The following is a 20,105-nucleotide window of genomic DNA, read 5'->3' as shown; positions in this document are numbered from 1 at the left end:
CATGGACTTCCGCAATGCCAGGGGCAGAGCCAAGCCGCTGCCTACCGCTAAGGTACTTAGTACTAACAAAACCTCACGGTAAATACAACCTAAAGGCTATTACTGTACTATTACTATGGTTTTTCTTGTACATTTGTTTGATTAATGAATTCTAGCTAAAGTAATTAAGCGTATTATTAAAAATACTGGGGGTGGTGCGTCTTGTGAGCCCGCACGGGTAGATACCACTACTCTTCGTATTTCTGCCGTCAGCAGTAATGGGTTTTAAGGGTGGGGCAGCCGTGAAATGTAAAAGTTAGGCTTAGGACTCATGTTTGAGCTGAGTTGCAGCATATATGTTGTTGATGTCTATAGGCTCTGGTAAGCACTTAACACCGAGTACATACGGCCCACCTAATTGGTAGCTACGTCGCTCATGGATCAGTAATGCCAGGCACATAGCCAAGCCATAGCTGTCTAACTTTACTAACCAAAATGCGTTCCAAAAAGAAATGTGTAGAAACATACAGCTAATATATTTAATGATAGTAGTACTCACTAAGTACGTAATAACTCTAAAATAGTTTAATATTTACGTACTTATAATGAAACAAGGTAATTAATCTATTCATATAAATAAAATTGGAGTGTCTGTTTGTAACATTGAAATAACCGCTTTTTATTATGTGCATATGAATATATATACACCAAAATAACATTTTTTTAAATATTTGTCTGTCTGTCTGTCTGTTTGTTCTGGCTAATCTCTGGAACGGCTGGACCGATTTTGACGAGACTTTCACTGATAGATAGCTGATGATCTAAAGAGTAACTTAGGCTACCTTTTAGACTAACTTCGCCCCGCGGCGTCACCCGCGGTACGGAAATAACCGCGGGTAACATCGCGGGACTCTGCTATTAACAATAAAATTTAATGTTTCCGAAGCGAAGCGGGGCGGTCGCTAGTAATAAATATAAAATACAATTAAATATCTTACCAGAATCTGTCACCGCGTCTCGAATACGAGAATTGCGTTGCGATAATGCAAGCGAACGTAGGTCCCAACATCGAACCCGGTAGAGGTCTTTCTGATACTCCACCGGACCAGAGGTCGACGTCGATAGGGTGTTCGAATATCGTTTCGTATTTCCTTACGGTGTGATTGGTCATGGAACCGAACAGCTCCTGGAAGGTTTCCGCTCCGGGGAGACCGCAGAACTTCCTAAACTCCATATAGCCGGGCAAGCCGAATTCGCGACCTCTTTGCATGTTAAACGAGACCAGGTCCATTCCGAAACGGGCACCGACTTTCTTGAAGAGATGATTCGTGACCTCCTGAGTGATGGAGTCGTCCATGGCCTGCGCCACTTGGTTCATCAAGCCCATGACGTATTCGTCCAGCACTCCAGCCCGGTACAGGTCGTATGGTCGACGGATCAGGTCCGATAGTCGTTTTGAAGCTAAAATGACGTAACGTAAATTGTAACGTGGTATTGCTTAGATTAATATTCAATACCTACCTACTAGCAATAAAAACAAATTTGGAGTGTTCTACTTTACATATCGACGCTTGAAAGGCAAACATGACTAAGCGACAATAACTACTTTTTACATAAATGATAGGCAATAGCCATATTCGATGCGCAAAAAATATATATTTCTAGGTTTATTAAAATCATTTCAATCCTACAGCTACTAGCTAGATTCTACTACAGCTGGAGTCGTTAAAAAAAATATTGTTTTCAGGTATTTCAACTTTAAATTAGTCTACTGTAAAGTTCACGCATTGTCGCTTAGTCACGTTTGCCTTTCAAGCGTCAATATGTATTTTAGGTGTATGAATTTTGCAGCATTATTAACGGACATAGGCACATATATTTATTTATTTTAAATTACGCATATAGAGTGCTTAGTGGTGGACTTAATAAGTTAATGTTTAAGGCTTTCTTTGCTAGTCAACCAGCAGTGGCTTAGAGAGTGTAGTAGTTGGTGAATAGCTTTATTGAAAATGGAATAAATAAATGTAAAAATAAACAGACACAGTATACACACAAAAATATCGCAAAAATATATACAATTTACAGATATACTCATAAATAGATATAACAACTTAAGAGCGACTTAAAATATTATACTTAACAGCTTAAGATAACCAAGATATAGTGATATAAGCAGAAAAAAGCACCCTGCCTATTTCTGCCGTGAAACAGTAGGTAATGCATTTCGGTTTGAAGGGTGGAGCAGCCGTTGTAACTATACATGAGACCTTAGAACTTATATGTCAAGGTGGGTGGCGCATTTACGTTGTAGATGTCTATGGGCTCCAGTAACCACTTAACACCAGGTGGGCTGAGAGCTCGTCCACCCATCTAAGCAATTAAAAAAAAAGCTTTATGAATTTTGTAGTTACCGATAAATTTGTGGGCCTTCGACCATCTCTCGACGGCGGTTGGCAACAGCGAGTGACCGAAGCGGAACGCGGCGGCCGCGAACGAGTCTATTACGTCGGGATTCACTTCTGGGTCGTAGCCGTCCCAGTAACCCTAAAATGTAAATCGGTTTTCTACTGACTGACTCAATGGTACAGTAGATAGCGCCCCTGACTGTTGCGCCGAGGGTCGCGGGTTCGATTCCCACATCGGGCAAACATTCGTGTGATGAAAAGGTTTGTTTGCCTTATTTTTTGGTGTTTATTTTCTATATAATGTATATATTTAGACGCATATAAGTATCTATGTCAGTCTCTGGTGCCCATAGCACAGGAAATCTTAATTTGGGGCCGGATGACCGAGCGTGATATGTTCCTGGTTATTATAAATTACGTCTGTTGACGATTGACCGTAGAGTTTAATAAATATTTATTTTACGTCCCTCTAGTTTGCTATAAGATAAGCGATTTTGCAACTTTTCAATATGGTGATAAGCTGTGTTATGTTGTTTGTTATAAATTTTTTTTTTAATAACACAGTTGATAATTAATATAACATTAGATGGATTACCTACACGCTTACGAGAACAATTGCATAAAAATCTGACCTTTTGTCTTTCCATTCAAAGACCTCAGTACAAAATTTACAACTCAGCAAATTAAGCATTCGTCGATAACATTTATTTACTATTGTAAAATGATTATGTTCAATAAACGTTTTATGAATACATTTTTGCCAAAACGTAAATGTTTCGAGAAGTTTCCGTTTTATCCAAATTTAAGGTAATAATGTATTTACTTACATCCTTTTCAAGCACCAAGCCAAATTTCTCCATGACGTCTTTACCGAGTAGAATAGGCAAGAATTCGTTGTAAGTTATGTGTTGTATTTCCGCTATGTTGATTCTTCTCGTCTCTTGGAACAAAGTCTCGTCATCCCAATGAGGGTTGACTTCGGCCAGGGCTTTGGCGATCCGGTTGTGTTCACGCGCCATCAGCGTGTGCATCACAGTCAAAACCAGCTGCTCGTTTACACGGATTTCGCCTGGAATTAATTATAAAGTCGCGCTGTCAAACGTTTGCACTTTGAGTGCTTAATATCTCGTCTTTTAACGGTCATTGTATTATTTGTGACGTTCCAAAGACTACAGTTTTCGGGTCATGGACTAGGTGTACTGTAATCCATTCAGAATGTCGGGAAGAACATGATTGCGATAAAAAAAATATCGAGAATAAGTCATAGTAATAGTCTTAATTATGTTTACGACACGCAAAAACGTAGGAAAATACTGTATATTAGTAGTCATTCTCTGGTTCCCATAGGGAATCCTAGTTTGAAGGCAGATAAACGTCAAGGAATTGACCTCGGTTGTTTTTTAAATCATGAATTATCGTGTTAATTGTTTCCGAACGTAATAACAGTAATAAAACAAGACGAAGGCTGCCTGAAATTGTTTAGGTAATGTGTAATTTTGCGCAATGTGCGATTTATTTTAAGCGTTACTAATAAATTTACATTTTACATACTCGCACATAGTCTACCTAAAATCTTGCAGAGCTCAGACGTTAATCGTTTTGTATGAAATCAGACCTAGTTTGTAGTTTTGTTAGGATTGTACTTGTTCTAAATTTAATACATAAAATTCTCGTGTCACGGTGTTTGTTGCCAAACTTCTTCGAAATGGCTCAACCAATTCTGATTAAATTTTGTGGGGTACCTAAAGGTGGTCTAGCCAAAAACATTTTTTTTCCAAGAAATATTGTATACTTATGGCAAAGCAACGTTTGCCGGGTCAGCTAGTGTTGTAATAAAATAACAGATTAATGATATAAGCTATTAAATAGCTACTAGTTGAAATGTGTCAAAAGGTTTTTCAAATTAAGGGATATTTTGAGCTGAACTAAACCATTTATGAAAGCTCAAAATACGTACCTGCTTCAAAACAGTACATGTTCTTGTTTGGTCTTGTGCACCCTTCATCGGGGATGTCCAATTTAAGCGGCAACAGGTCCTTCAGACCGTACTCTTGGAACACAGGATTCATTCGTAGCAAACCTCCGAAACCGGTTCGTAATTTTCTGTAATCCCGGATAAGTATCAGTATCATCCGTTAATAAGAATTTCTAGTATTCAATTACGTAGAATAAATGTAAAAGTGTCACCTTGAGAATTTCTCTGTTATACCGTATACAGTATTACCGTCAATGACTCCGGTTAATGTGTTGAAAGGCGTTCTGGATCCTGTAAGTAAATATTGCGTGAAGTAAAAAAAGTACATTTATTTGAAGGTATACGAATATTTTTAATTGTTGTAATTTAATTTAAAAATATTAAGTCTGAATATTTCATTGCCTGTTGTATCGTGCTTTAACCAATTAATAAATAGTAGTAATGCTACCATTGCTTACTGTCGGCAGTGTCGAAATTGTACACGAAAGGACGGTACTTAATATTGATATAAATTTTCTTGTATCTAATCATAAAGTTGGTAGCAGAGAGTCTTATCAGCCCGCATGGGTAGGTAACTCTTTCTTGTTTATTTCCGTTGTACTATCGAACTAAGTGGGGTTTATATTGTAACCTCTTTCATGCATTTAAGTAATAAAAGTATATCGAAACGAATGCAGCATGTGTTGATATCGATTGTAGAGAATAACTATATCAAAAAAATTAGAAATAGCCAATGATAAATACAGACACATCGGAGAGTATCTATTACTTCAACAGCTTCATATGAAATTAATACGTTTTAGTGAAAGGAATAAAAGAAAGTTAATATTGTCAATGTTTGAATAAATTTCGATAGTGTGGCGAATACGTTAAATTATTTTTAAATTACCACTAACGCTGCCCTTGCTGATTGATCGATTTAAATAACTTTAAAGGATTCATTAACGTGAGCGGCAATTTCACCAATACACAAAAGTTTTCGGAATAATTTTACTTAATTGATGAAGGTCCTCTTGTTTTATTTTTAATTTAGAATTACTTTACCATGGGGCTACATTTTTTAGTTATTTAGGAGGGAAGGATTACTGGTGGCGCGTAGTCCTTTCCAGCTTCAATAGGATAGGTGAGCGAGTACGGGCTTATCCAGAAGGGATGGGATTTGCTAACGAATTTGCTAATAAATTTGACGGGATAACAGCTGACCAAGTGCTTCCGAAGAAGACCTGAAGTATCCTAAGGGATCGGAATAACGACCGGCTATTCCGATCCGTTATTTATGTACTTATGTCTTAAAGTGGGTGGCGGCATTTACATCGCTAATGTCTATGGGCTCCGGTAATCACTTATCATCCGTTTGACTGTGACCTCGTTCACCCATCGTATTATCATTTATAGGTTTTACAGATTTATATACAAAATCCATGCATACGATTACGCTTAATGAACTTAAAAATTGCTTTGACACGTTTATCATTTACATAAACTTTTAATACACATTTTCCTATTCGTGTTACTTGTCTTTCTTTTATTTGAAGTCTATGCTGTGTTATAGAGGCAAAAACCCGCCTAATTTTCTGCACCACTCGGAAAAAAAAACTTATATCGGTACATCTATATTATTAATCGATATTTAGTCGATATGTGGTTGAGCTATAACATTGTAATGAGATCCGACATGCTGAGCGTTTGTTTAGAAACGTGTAGTTAATAATAATACGTAATCATAATGTCACATATCATTCGGTCGAGTCTTGTAACTTTATATGCGAACAGCCTTCGGTGCGAGTAATTTGGTTCACGTTAACTTGTTAGGGAAATAGCATGTAACCGATACGATTGGATTTGGTTCAATTTATTGAAGTTAAACGTTCATAATATAGATATTAAATTGTATTGATACATAGCAAATTATCTAAAACTCCGTTGGTCGAATTTTAAAATAAAATAATCGCAATTTTCTTCTTAGAAGGTTAGAGGTAGAATATAGAAGAAGTTCTTCATTCGTAAAACTATTTTTTTTTATTGCCCGTGTAGGCAGGCGAGCATACGGCCCACCTGATGGTAGGTTGTTACCGTCGCCCATGGACTTCAGCAATGCCAGGGGCAGAGCCAAGCCGCTGCCTTCCTATTACTATGAATTATTAGTAGTTTCTATACACCACCAATCAAGGGTGGGTGTTCAACTCAAACATTTTAAGAAAATGAGAGAAAATACAATGTTATATTTATTTTTTGTGCTGTTTTCTGAGAATACAAATTTTTTGGTAGATAACACTGATAATTTCGATCGTGCACTAGATTGCGTAACAATTCGGACAAAAGCTTTTCCCGTAACTTTCGGATTGACTTTCGCCTCTTACATAGGTGTGGCAGATTCTAGTAAGCACAATCCTGCTTCTCTCGTATATGTAAATACGCGTTTAATTTGAATAACGCTATAAATAAGTTTAATTAGTGGATTAATTTTGAAAATTTTGCTAGTCTCTTTTGATGTAGCGTTTTGTGAGGGAACCTTAGGTTGAGGGTTTTTGAATTTCGTAAGTAATTTAATTGCTGTAGCAAAGTTGATTCAGTGTTATAAAGTAACTCGAGACCTAAATAAAATGTCGATTCTACAACTCACTTTGAGAAATAAGGTCGAAAATCGAGTAGCAACAATCACGCTACTCTTCAAATTGTAACGTAGGACTGTTTCGCTTTAGACACAAGTAAATTGGTGATGCCCGTAATGCCTTCCAATAATCTTTATCAACAGTAAATATTAATAAGATTTGGCGTTAAAATTATAATATTTACTATCCAATTTGATCATCATTAAATACTTTCTGATAAGAGAACCTAAAAAAAACAGAAAAAAATCTTAAAATTCTTACCCAGTCTGCAGCCTGGTCTAGGTGAAGGGAATGCCCTCACAAAGTCTATGCATTTCACGCCGAAAAGACGATAAAAGTAGTCATCTTCGGGTATGCGAATCTCGTTACAGTAAGGATGCTTTAAATGCGAGGGACGTTTACAGCACTCTTCTGGGTCGTTACGATTCAGCGGGTCTAGAAGATAAAATCAATGATCGATAAATTTGTTTGGTTTAATATTGTAATTTCGGTAGGCAGCGGTTTGGCTCTGCCCCTGGCATTGCTGAAGTCTATGGGCGACGGTAACCACTCACCATCAAGTGGGCCGTATGCTAGTCTGCCTACAAGGGCAAAAAAAAAAAAAAAATCATTTATGCCAATTGCCATCAGTCGAGCACAAGCGGTAACCAAGAAAACTATTGATAATTCAACACCTCGGAAATTGTACTCAAACGTCATACATAATAATATATTATATATATTCTATTCATATATATTCTATAGTACGTTTTTATAATAACTGTAAATGAATTGAAACATTAAACGGTAAAATTATTCATTAGAACCACGGAAAAAAAAATTCACCAACGGTTGTTAATTTTAAAATTCGAATTTTAGAAATTCGATTACATACTAATATGTCATAATAATAAATCTACAATTCAAAACATGACACCCACCACGAAATGTATATTGTTATTGTTACCTAATGGAGTTCCGGTTAGTGTATAATCGTGGTCCATGAACTGTCCCCAGGCTATGACCATTACGGTGCCCGCGTGGTCGTGGAAACCGTCGTCCGGATGCATGGTGCGCGACACCACACGCGACAGCGGCAAATCATGACCAGTGTGTGAAATACGAGGAGCGTTAATGCCGTCAGAGAACAGGGGACCAATTAACCTGCAGACGAAATAAGATCGTGAGGAATTTGCGTCATTTATTTTATAGACGCTATTGCTTTAATAAGTAGCTGTATTTTACCCAATTTTAATGGTTAATTGATCATTATACTTGATAATTATATTGCCTTCTTAAACATAACAATAATGTATTACAATAGGTATCGTGCTGCCCACCTAGATTAAGATTAAGATAAGATTAAGATAAAACTCGGATCCAATAGAAATATACTAAAGGTTTCGTAGTAAAACTAGAACATGCTATATTTAAAAGTAATAATTCTTGTGGTATACAGAAATCATATTATGTTCTATATTACTATTAAAAGTAAAAAAATTGTTACATTTAGTCTTGAAAATTTCCTTAACATCAATGATACAGCGTACGATTAAAATTTCGCATTCAGAACAGACCTTTGCATCATTAAAATATGGGCTTAATTGGCTTGGAATAACGTACTCTTGAATATTGTCAGCAAATAAAAGAATATGACTCACTTACCTCTGGAAAGGCGAATTCGTGGAACCCCAAGTAGGATGCTTAAGGTTATTGCAGAGTCCGTCAAATCTTCTGTATTTGCCAGCCCGGCATTCCACGTGCGAGAACACAGGAGGGCAAACCTCTCTGATAAGCGTTCGGGAAGTATCGATGAGAGGCAGTCCTTTCTCAATCTCTTCGTACGAGAGACCGTATCTGCGTTGACAATCAAATCGAATTATAGAATCTCATTTGAAACTTCATGTTTTTAAATAAACAGTAGGTACGTACCTACGTCGAAACAATAAAACAATCTCAGAATACAGTTTTCTGTATGCGCCAGCCATCTTGAGATTTAAGTTCTAATGTCTCAAGTATAGTTATATCGGCTGCCCCACCCGTCAAACCGAAACGCATTACTGCTTCACGGCAGAAATAGGCAGGGTGGTGGTACCAACCCGCGCGGACTCACAAGAGGTCCTACGACCAGTAATTACGTAAATTATAATTTTTATTACACGATGTTATTCCTTCACCATGGAAGTCAATCGTGAACATTTGTTGAGTACATATTTTAATGTATTCTTAGAAAACGATATGGTAATACAATATCAGTGGGATTTTGTTAGCAAGCCATTTTTCGATTAACGAAAGTTTTACAAATTTTATGCGATAAACAAATAAATAGATGTTTGATGATTTAGCAATTTCACGTATTTGTTCAAAGTGTAGATTTTATAACAAAGGGTTCAAGAGTCCATTTTCTAATTGATTGATGCTGATTGAATTGCTTAAGTAGTAAGGTATATTCAGTAAATGCCAAGGTTTTGTGCAATCTTGACTGTATTGAGTTGATCATTAGATATATAATTACGAGAGTATCATTGAAAAATTATTTTAGTCTTTCCTTTTTGCCAAAAGAGAAAGTTCATTACCGAACGAAAGGAAGACTTGTAATTTAGGTGGCAATTAAATAATTTTAAACAAAACGTATTTATGTTGTGTTTTATTATGCGAAAAGAGGTCAAATTTATTCGAAATTAAATTGATTAATGTTTAATTTACAACATCGAACATTAATTATTAAATCGCGAGCTGGTAATAAACATAATTTTTTTTTCACTAGTAACTATTTATGGTCAAAACCACTTAACACCAGAGGAGCTGTGAGCTCGTCCAACCATCTAAAAAATATATATATATAAATTGGTTTTTTTAGTAAGCCTAGTCCTAGCTGACGAGGCCGAATACAATTGCAGAAACTGGTTCAAGGCCCTAGACAAGTTTGATTTATAGGTGAATTGCTTACGGGACTAACACGTTGGCATGCGAGTAAATTTTTATTGCGTGCAAAATCACGATTACTTACTTATACGTTATGTGATTTGTGATGCTTCCGGTATTCGAAAAAAATATTATAGTTTTTAATTAGATTTATTATAGTGGACAATATTGTGTATTTATTTGCAATTTATGAGTTTAGTAGCTGACCCGGCAAACGTTGTTTTGTTATATAAATTATTTCTAGGAAAGATAAATAACCTATATATCGACTGCAGCGCCATCTGTCGGGCTGATTTGTGAATCTAAACCATCCAGGGCGCCACCCAAATGCATACAAAAAATCGGTCCAGCCGTTTAGGAGGAGCTCAGTGACAAACACACGCACAGAAGAAATATATATATTTAAATAACAAGCGGTCCGCTCCGGTTCCGCTCGGGTCTTTAACAAAAATTTTAACGATATTTGACGTTGTTTTATTTTTTTAAATAAAAGAACACTTATTGCGGCATAACTATAATAGTTAGACACATGCTGTCGCGACACTTTTTGTAGATAATAATGTGTTCTACAAAGTCGCAGTACATTACATGTTATTCTATCATCAATAGTTTTTGTAGGGCACGTAAAGAATATTTTAGGTAATTTTATTGGAGTTTTGGTAAGGAACCCTTAATTTTTTCAAAAAATATCATGTATAGCCTATGTCACTCGGGAATAGTGTAGCTTCCAAACAGTGAAAGAATTTTTCAAATCGGTTCAGTAGTTTCGGAGCCTATTCAATACAAACAAAAAAACAAATCTTTCCCCTTTATAATATTAAGTATAGAAGATAAAATGGTAAAATTAGTTTTCAGTTTCTTAAGTAACAAAATCACAATGTGTTTATTTTATAGGTGTTACAGAATCGCATCTCGAGCGACTTGTTACGTTACCATAAACCGTGCCTAATTGGTGTAGAAACGCACGAATTATGTTAATTTCTTCTAAAGAACCAAGAATATGGTGTTTGAGACACAATAAAAGCATTTTAATGTGGCTTTAATCGATTTATTTTCACCGTTATGTACAAGTCATGGCTATTAATTTTTACAACCAAACAAGTACATGCCTTTCGTTTACTGATTTTCGTTTTAGTAATGTGCGTAAGAGACCCGAAGTACAGAGGCGCGATATATGATGTCGCGCTGAAAAACTTTAAGGCGTTTGTTCTTTAGCGATAGCTTAGTTTCAAAACCACCCAGTTTGATCCAATGAACAGTCATTGGATCAAACAGAGCAATACAGCATAGTTCATACAGAGCACATAATATAGCGTGCTCTGTATGAACTACTACATTACGTATTTGTATTGTACGGCTCTATAAAATATAGTACCTTGTCATGGGAAACGTCATTTATATCATGATAATACGTATATGTACGAAACGTAATTATTATTTGAATGAACGACAAGAGGAAGTCACGACGATTTTTTGGAGCCGAAACGTCAGACATTCAGACTATTTATTTTTATATGTATTTGGACTGTCTGTGGACGAGCTTACGGCCAATCTTATGTTAAATGGTAACGTATAGGAGAATTTTACGGCCAATCTTATGTTAAATGGTAACGTAATGGCCAACGTATAGAATTTTTTTTTGTTTAGATGTGTGAACGAGCTCACAGCCCACCTGGTGTTAAGTGGTTACTGGAGCCCATTGACATCTACAACGTAAATGCGACACATACCTTGAGATATAGTTCTAAGGTCTCAGTATAGTCACAACGGCTACCCCACCCTTCAAACCGAAACGCATTACTGCTTCACGGCAGAAATAGGCGGGGCGGTGGTACCTACCAGTGCGGACTCACAAGAGATCCTACCACCAGTCCTAAAAATGTAACGTCGCCACGCGCCTATCGTGAAGCCTGAATTAATGTATTTAACATATTTTGCACTAAAGCGCTTGACACAACACGGCCGAAATAGATGGGTTGAATTGAGGCGAAAGGTTTTTTGCCAGTGCAGACTAAAAGAGGTAGTAGCTTGACTGTGCCTCTGGTAATGATGATGTCAATGAACGACAGTGACTATTTAGTATCAGATGAACCGTATCCTTTTCTGCTAATCGGGATAATACAAAAGCCCCTTGGAACTAGAGCTCTATATGAGCGACGGTACCACTTGTGATCAAGTGAGCCCAACTGCCTTCAATGGCAATAAATCTAACGATATTTGAACGAAACCGTAAAAATAGTAAGTTATTGCTGGTGGTAGGACCTCTTGTGAGTCCGCGCGGGTAGGTAACACCACCCTGCCTATTTCTGCTGTGAAGCAGTAATGCGTATCGGTTTGAAGGGCGGGACAGCCGTTGTAACTATAATTGAGACCTTGGAATTTATATCTCAAGATGGTTGGCGCATTTACGTTGTAGATGTCTATGGGCTCCAGAAACCACTTAACACCAGGTGGGCTATGAGCTCGTCCACCCATCTAAGCAATAAAAAAAACTCAATTGAAACTGAATAATTTAAAAATAACTTAAAACATTTAACATATCTGACGCGTGGGCTAAGGAAGCTCTCTATTCAGCCTTGAAGTTTTGAAATAAAATTAAGCATGTAATATACATTCTAAACTTTTGTTGCAGTTTTGCAATCATCTTAGCATGCAATCAAAAGAGGAGTTCTTGTTAATATGAAAATATTATGTATCTACGCTATGTATCTTCACGTTTCGCTTAATTTTGACTAATATAAAATATTTTATAATTTGTATTCACTATATTTCAAAAGAAAACGGTTAATATTCATACATTTGCAACGCAACGATTTTATAAAGTTTTAGATATAAAACGACCTTTAAGTTTAATGTAAACCATTCTGAAGAAAAAAATAATGTATTGTATTTTTAAAATAGCGACCCAAGTACCTATTATACTTAGAGCGACATATTGTTAGAAGCAATAAAAGAATGACTCGTAAGCGTTTCCTACTCTTTGAAGTGAAAAGTATCAACGAACTAATACTGTCAGTAACAATGATATCAAGGTCTTTATTGAATAGCTACCATCACGACCCAATACTTGACATCCTCATAGAATAGTCAAGAGGTTATTTTGCATCCGTGACGAGTATGCCCTTCTAGGCAAGATTAATTATTCTGTACAATATGCTTGATGCTATTAATCTTCTGTAAATTGTACTCTTGTCTAACAAGTAATGAGGAAGCGAATGACCATTGCAATTGTTCAGTAAATAGGTACATCCGTCAAAAACATTGGTTAATATTTTGTTATGAATAATGAAATAGTTGACTAGTAATGTATAAGTCTAAAATTAGATTAGATTTGCCGAGAAAGATTAATCCAATAAAATAAAATAATTAACAATTCGTAACAGGATTTTGTGGTCAAACTTTTACACCTTTATTCTCTATATTTATTATTCCTCTATGACTTTTTGGCGGGAGCGCGAGGAGTGAAGTTGTGTGATTTGTTTTATTTTGTCTATTTCGTGTTTCCTCAGGTTTAAATGTGTAATAACGGTGGTTTATGATCTGTTTAATATCTGTGAAAGTGCACAAATGTGGGAAAATGAAACAAAACCTCTGGACGTAACATCTCGGGATCCTCCAAAAAGTCCACTGAAAAAATCTCAGTAAATGACCACCATTTTACTAAGATTATGTTTCATCCCATATCATGTCATTTCATCCCAATAGATTAATATCTTAAATTAATCATCTTCATTTCATTTCGTTTCACTCCATATTATAATTTTTCATAAAAATAAGAATATAAATTAAAAATCAGACATGACTTAAAGGTCTCAGTAACCAGGGCATAAAAACATTTTAAAAAAAAAAAAAATAGGGATTTAAACGCTGTATTAAACAATAATCTGGGGGTAACATTTACTTCGTTGCAACCAAAACAAATATTTTCTTAATTATTGAACTGCACTAGTATTCATTTGCATTGGAAGACATGATTAGTGGAATGCGTAAGTTACGCATTTGAGGTACAGATATTAAATATCATGGTAATAGTTTGAGTGAACAACAAATTTGATACCTACGTAACAAAATACGCAATGTACACGCACTATTATTGCTTTGTGTGTAATTGTATATTGATATCTTTAGTATCGTGTGAATAGAGACCGCCGTTTTATTGAAATGAATCGTATTATCATCTAATTTATGTTCTGAAGGCGATTAGGTCCGTTCTCCAAATGTTTCCGGTGTACTGACGCATGTATTGATTCAATGATGTCTATCCGCTCTTATTCTGGTTGCTAATATTGACATTTATGTGAGCTCCCGTTCACTGAAAAGGTCACTACACCTCGTAGGCGATAAGAGCTAAGATCAAGGATCTGTTTAAGTGACGACGTTATATATTCGCAATACCATAGAAAGTCGGTCACCTCTAAACATTCATTGTTCTTTGTTTAGTAATATTTCGATACGGCAAATTTTCATCTCTCATTTTAAAGCTTCGATCTGTAATTTTTTTTATTTTTTATTGCTTATGTGGGTGGATGAGTTCACAGCCCATCTGGTGTTAAGTGGTTACTGGAGTCCATAGACATCTACGACGTAAATGCGCCACCCACCTTGAGATATCAGTTTTAAGGTCTCAGTATAGTTACAACGGCTGCCCCGCCCTTCGAACCGAAACGCATTACTACTTCACGGCAGAAATAGGCAGGGTGGTGGTACCTACCCGCGCGGACTCACAAGAGGTCCTACCAGTATTCGATATAGTAACGCATGAATGCGAAACATGTGCGAAATTAATGGTATGGAATTGATTGTGTCGGAACCAAAACGGCTGCGACCAGGCAAATTGAAACAATAGACGATGTTTCGCAATTGCCCACAACACTGTGGTTCTATATTAAGTTATGATTTTACCGGTCGCATTACTACATAATATGAGACACAAGTAATCAACGATTTATTATGCATTTAAGTTTAATTCTAATCGTTGACAACCGTGTAACAATCTACATAGAAAATGATGTCTGATTATGTTCTAAAATATAATTCGAGTATTTCACGTGTCGCAAACCAAACGCAGTCTTAAATTAAGTTAACAATTTGGATTGCTATTTCATATTAATTTCAATTTGTTTATGAGTCGATAATTCGTAACTGTAGGACACAATTTTGCGCGCCCTTTTGATAAGTTCAATAAAAAAATTATAAGAGGTACGGTGACGTAATATTTCAACTGTAAAAGTAGACTGACCTTTGACCGATATTTAAAAGAAAGGTGTACGTGTATTGAGTGGTTGAATTCGTATTAAAATTTACGTAACGTATCATTGAACTTGCAACTCCCCTTATGTGCCTTATTAACGGCTGTCTGGTGTAGTGGTAAGTGACATGGTCACTACACAAGGTGGTCGCGGGTTCGAATCCCGCCAAGGGAAGATATTTGTATGATAAATATAAATGTCTTTTCCAGGGTTATGGATGTATATTAAATATATGTATGTGTATAATAAAAATCTTACATTTATTTCCGTTATCTGGTACCTGTAGCACAAGCTCTTTACGAACTTATCACGGGATCAGTTACCGTGGCGTAATTGTTAGTAAATATTTATTTACTTATTTATTTATTTACTCTCGTCATTAAATACTCGTTTTAAATGGAATCATGTTGTTCATTAAATTATTTGTTACACAGTGAGTGATTTAAATGTTAAGGTAAAAATTTACCTGCGTGCCAGATTTATTGAAATGTCGAGGACGAGTTCACCAACGCTCGCATAGTCTTCAGGTTTCCAGTCACCCTTTGGCCGGGCGACAACTGTAAAATAATTTATTGGTTTACATATTTTTTTCTTATCACTAGAATGGATAATGTTCAGTAGTGGATTTATCTTTGTTTTTTTCCTACCTAAGCTGATAGTCTTGAGAGGCTATTTCAGCGTAACCTTAACTAGTAGGTGAGCTCACGGGGCTCAAACCGGAGCGATGCTAACACTGACCCTAGCAAGAGCAGTGCTTCGCAGAGCCCACTGAGTTTCTCGCCGGATCTTCTCAGTGGGTCGCGTGTCCGATCCGGTGGTAGATTCTGCGAAGCACGGCTCTTGCTAGGGTTCGTGTTAGCAACGTCATCAGGTTTGAGCCCCGTGAGCTCACCTACTGGTGAAGGCGACGCTGATATAGCCTCTCAAGGCTATAAGCTTAGGTATGAAAAACAAAAAGCCTGTTCATCCGTCCAAGCAATAAAAAAAGCGTTCCCGTTGCCCGTTATGATGACCATAATTTTATTCATAAACTAGCTGACCCGGCAGACTTCGTAGTGCTTCAATCGATCAATAAAAGACCTAAACTTTGGTATAAAATAAACTTAAAACAAACAAAAGGAATCCGTCCGACGGGGGACACATCAAAGGAAAAACAAAATTGTTATTATTATTTAATTCCAAACATTTTCATATTTATTTACCTTTTAAACCTTTTCTGGACTTCCACAAATAATTCAAGACCAAAATTAGCCAAATCGGTCCAGCCGTTCTCGAGTTTTAGCGAGACTAACGAATAGCAATTCATTTTTATATATAGAAGATATGATTTATCATTTATCATTTTTTGTTGACAGAAGATTTTATTACGCTCAATAAAAACTTGTTAGTTATACTTCAATAATACCAGATGCAGAGATGGCTTCAGAAGATTCACTAAAAATTCGCTATTAACAATGGGCCATCCAGCTTAGCCAAAACATCGGATGAAATTCAATGCAGCAAGTCGCAGAATAAAAAGTGAAAGTTTTTAACGCGAAAGTTTTGCGAACAATGTATTATTCAATGTTTTTTTATTATAATTTAATTTATTTTTAAACGGCTCAATGAAAATAAAGATAAATAAGAAATGACTACGGATCGGGAAAACCGAAGGGAAGCCAATAAAAAAGATTGGATACACTTCGGGAATAAGAGAAAAGAATTAGATATGTGCATTACTGTAATTGCGATACTGCATTGCGATAGTCTCAGAATGCATAACCGATAATAATGCTGGAATAGTTAAAATTTTATTGGTATTATTATAATAATACTTGAATATTTAAAACCAAGTAATAAGAGATATTTGTTATTTAAACACACGTTTATCAATCACAACAATTGTCAAACGTGGAAATTTGATCATATTATTTTATGAAACTGATATCCGGATTCAATAAAATAAATTCTACACTCAATCATGAAATCTTAAATGAAAGTAGATTTGCTCCAATCCAGGAATATGTGTAAATTTTATTTAACCATATTTAATTAATAATGAAGACAAAAAATTTTTTTTGCAAGTAGGTATCTACATATTTACAGTAAATTTATCGGGTAGACTTTATTGACTGTAATTTACGTGCAAATTGAGACAGAGATAGTATTTTCTAAAAATTAGAAAAATGTAAATTAAAACTTACGAATTCTATTTCTTGCTTCGAGATAGGCCTGGTTGATTGCTTCGTATGTAATACATGTGTGCTGTCCATCATAACCGCTGAAACAAAAACAAGTATTAGTTACGGCATTGTCAATATTTTAAAATGTTAAACCGATAGAATTAATCATTTAAAAATTCATCAGGTAAACTAACGTTCCCGGAGTGCGACATTACGTCCTGGTAATTAACCCGGTCTATTACTTCCCACGATGGATTCCGCCAACATTAGAAAAGGAGGTAAATTAAGGTGGTATTACTGGTGATAGGACTTCTTGTGAGTCCGCGCGGGTAGGTATCACCACCCTGCCTATTTCTGCCGTGAAGCAGTAATACGCTTCGGTTTGAAAGGTGGGGCAGCCGTTGTAACTATACTGAGATCTTAGAACTTAGGTATATCTCAAGGTGGGTGGCGCATTTACGTTTTAGATTTCTATGGGCTCCAGTAACCACTTAACACCAGGTGGGCTGTGAGTTCGTCCACCCAGCTAAGCAAAAAAAAGGTTTTAAATATAATAGTATAAAGTAACACACAGTCCAGCAGCTTAATTTATTTTTTAATGATTTGCATTCAGACGTTTGTAGAATTTATGAACGTTGATATTATTTATTATTTAGACTAAACATCACGTATCGAGAAAGGGTACCTACATGTATGTGTAATATTTAGTACTATTTGAGTTTTATCAATTTTATTATTCACTAGCTGACCCGGCAAACTTCGTAGTGCCTCAATCGATAAATAAAAACTTTGGAATAAATAAACTTAAAACAAACAAAAGGAATCCGTCCGACGGGGGACACATTAAAGGAAAAACAAAATTGTTATTTTTATTTATTTTCGAACATTTTCATATTTATCTAATTTATCTGCCTTTTAAACCTTTTCTGAGCTTCCACAAATAATTCAAGACCAAAATTAGCCAAATTGGTCCAGCCGTTCTCGAGTTTTAGCGAGACTAACGAACAGCAATTCATTTTTATACATATAGATATAGAAGAAGAAGATAGAAGATTATCAATTTTATTTGATGAATTTTAAATCCTGATCTCAAATTATCATCCAAATATTTTCGATCCAATGCAGGCGTTTAGACAGCTATATAAGGCATTGTTATTTATAATATAGCCTTATCCAGTGGAATAATACTATGTTAATACGTTTTGTAAAATTAAATGAGTCAGCTTGTGAGTAATTTTTGCTTTTGAAAACTAAATTGTTTTTTTAAGTTGTTCATATAGGTATTAGGTACATATAGGTATTATGTTACTAAAAATATTTCGAAAAATTCGCTAATTTGAAAAGATTTAAATTAATTAATATTATGAAATCGTCGAGTTGAAAAATAATTTGTGATGTACTTAATTATTAAATTAGGAAACGTGTTAGATATCCGACCTTTAGTTTATTTCATTAGGTCATATGTCTAAATATGGCGTCTCTACTATTTGTTTTCAAGAATGGTGTTTAAATTTGCATTTCCATTTCTTTCCGCGATTTAATTAACATAAATATGCAATATAAATAAAACGGAAATTTATATCCGGGTTTTTAAGTATAATTATCTGTGTCAATGTTTTTTTTTTTGTTTAGGGCACATCAACTTTGTTGTGATAAAACTCGAACGAATGAGGACTAAGAAATTCAATGAGTGAAGTAATTAAAAGATAAATTTTATTCTAATTTCGATGATTATCTCGAAACTTTGGTATCTAATTACTATCTTACGAGATGGTTGTTGATTCATAATGTTTACATTAATTATTTATTAGAATCGCAACATATATTTAGTAACAAGCCTCGAATTTAACACGCTAACACATTTTGGTGTCAAAACATTTTGGTAATAATTATAGGTATGAGAATGCGTAGGAAGATCGGTACACGATTATTTTGCACGAGAAACGATTCACACGAGAAATTTGCATCGGCTCGTGTTGTAACTAATGTGTAACTTCTTGAGGTCGAGCTGTGGATTAGCGGACTGTATTTCTCACGGTTTCGATGAAAGAGGAAGTATTTTTTCGCACGTATTTAAATGATAAATATCATGCTAACATTTTACTGTACGAACGGAATTTAGGTATACAATGTTATCATTAAACTAGTCCATTTGAATATTCCAAGAAGTTGTCGGTTTACCTATGAATATCCGACCGAGGATCAAAGCTCTGAGATTACGTTTGGTATTTTTCAATTCATTACTATCTTTTTCATACTAGATCATATTATGCAATGAAGATTAAAAACGTTAACATATAAAATCTCAAATTGTGTGGCGATCATTTTAAACAGACTGGTCGATTAGATAAAGTTTTGGAAGTGTTTTAGTGGTGGTAGGACCTCTTGTGAGTCCACCCGGGCAGGTATCACCGCCTTGCCAATCTCTGCCGTGAAGCAGCAATGCGTTTCGGTTTGAAGGGCGGGGCAGCCGTTCTAAATATACTGAGACCTTAGAACTTATACCTCAAGGTAGGTGGTGGCTTTTACTTTGTAGATAACTATATGCTCACTGACCACTTACCAGGTGGGCTGAACTCGTCTAACCATCTATGCAATAAAAAAAAAGAAGTAATTTTTTTTAACATAAGTCGATCGTAGTGATTTCATCATGGTGAGGTGCATTTTTGCATAGCACCATCACTATAATAAATAAAGGAAACGCAAGGAACGGTTAAACAAGTATGTTTATTTCTTGTTTCATCCGTTTTCTTAATATCGAACTTAATACTTTATTGTCGATGTTACCACTTTGAGTAAAGTTTCAAACTGACTAACGC

The 20,105-nt window shown here is 35.6% G+C and overlaps 1 protein-coding gene across 1 annotated transcript in view; it reads right to left on the bottom strand.

Annotated features, from left to right (window-relative positions):
• The window catches only part of LOC101744445 (peroxidase), a 38,418-nt gene that overhangs the window by 4,406 nt on the left and 13,907 nt on the right, over positions 1–20,105 (bottom strand). The window contains exons 3-12 of the mRNA XM_038011763.2: positions 17,308–17,384; positions 15,591–15,681; positions 8,616–8,807; positions 7,918–8,114; positions 7,233–7,406; positions 4,572–4,650; positions 4,342–4,487; positions 3,212–3,453; positions 2,391–2,523; positions 978–1,440 (exon numbers count right to left, since the gene is read on the bottom strand). Coding sequence (XP_037867691.2) covers positions 978–1,440; positions 2,391–2,523; positions 3,212–3,453; positions 4,342–4,487; positions 4,572–4,650; positions 7,233–7,406; positions 7,918–8,114; positions 8,616–8,807; positions 15,591–15,681; positions 17,308–17,384 — 1,794 coding nt within the window. The remainder of the gene's footprint in view (positions 1–977; positions 1,441–2,390; positions 2,524–3,211; positions 3,454–4,341; positions 4,488–4,571; positions 4,651–7,232; positions 7,407–7,917; positions 8,115–8,615; positions 8,808–15,590; positions 15,682–17,307; positions 17,385–20,105) is intronic.

This window comes from Bombyx mori, chromosome 6, assembly GCF_030269925.1.
Source record: "Bombyx mori chromosome 6, ASM3026992v2".
In the NCBI taxonomy this organism is placed as follows: Eukaryota; Metazoa; Arthropoda; class Insecta; order Lepidoptera; family Bombycidae; genus Bombyx; species Bombyx mori.
This window is presented reverse-complemented; position numbering and strand designations above follow the sequence as displayed.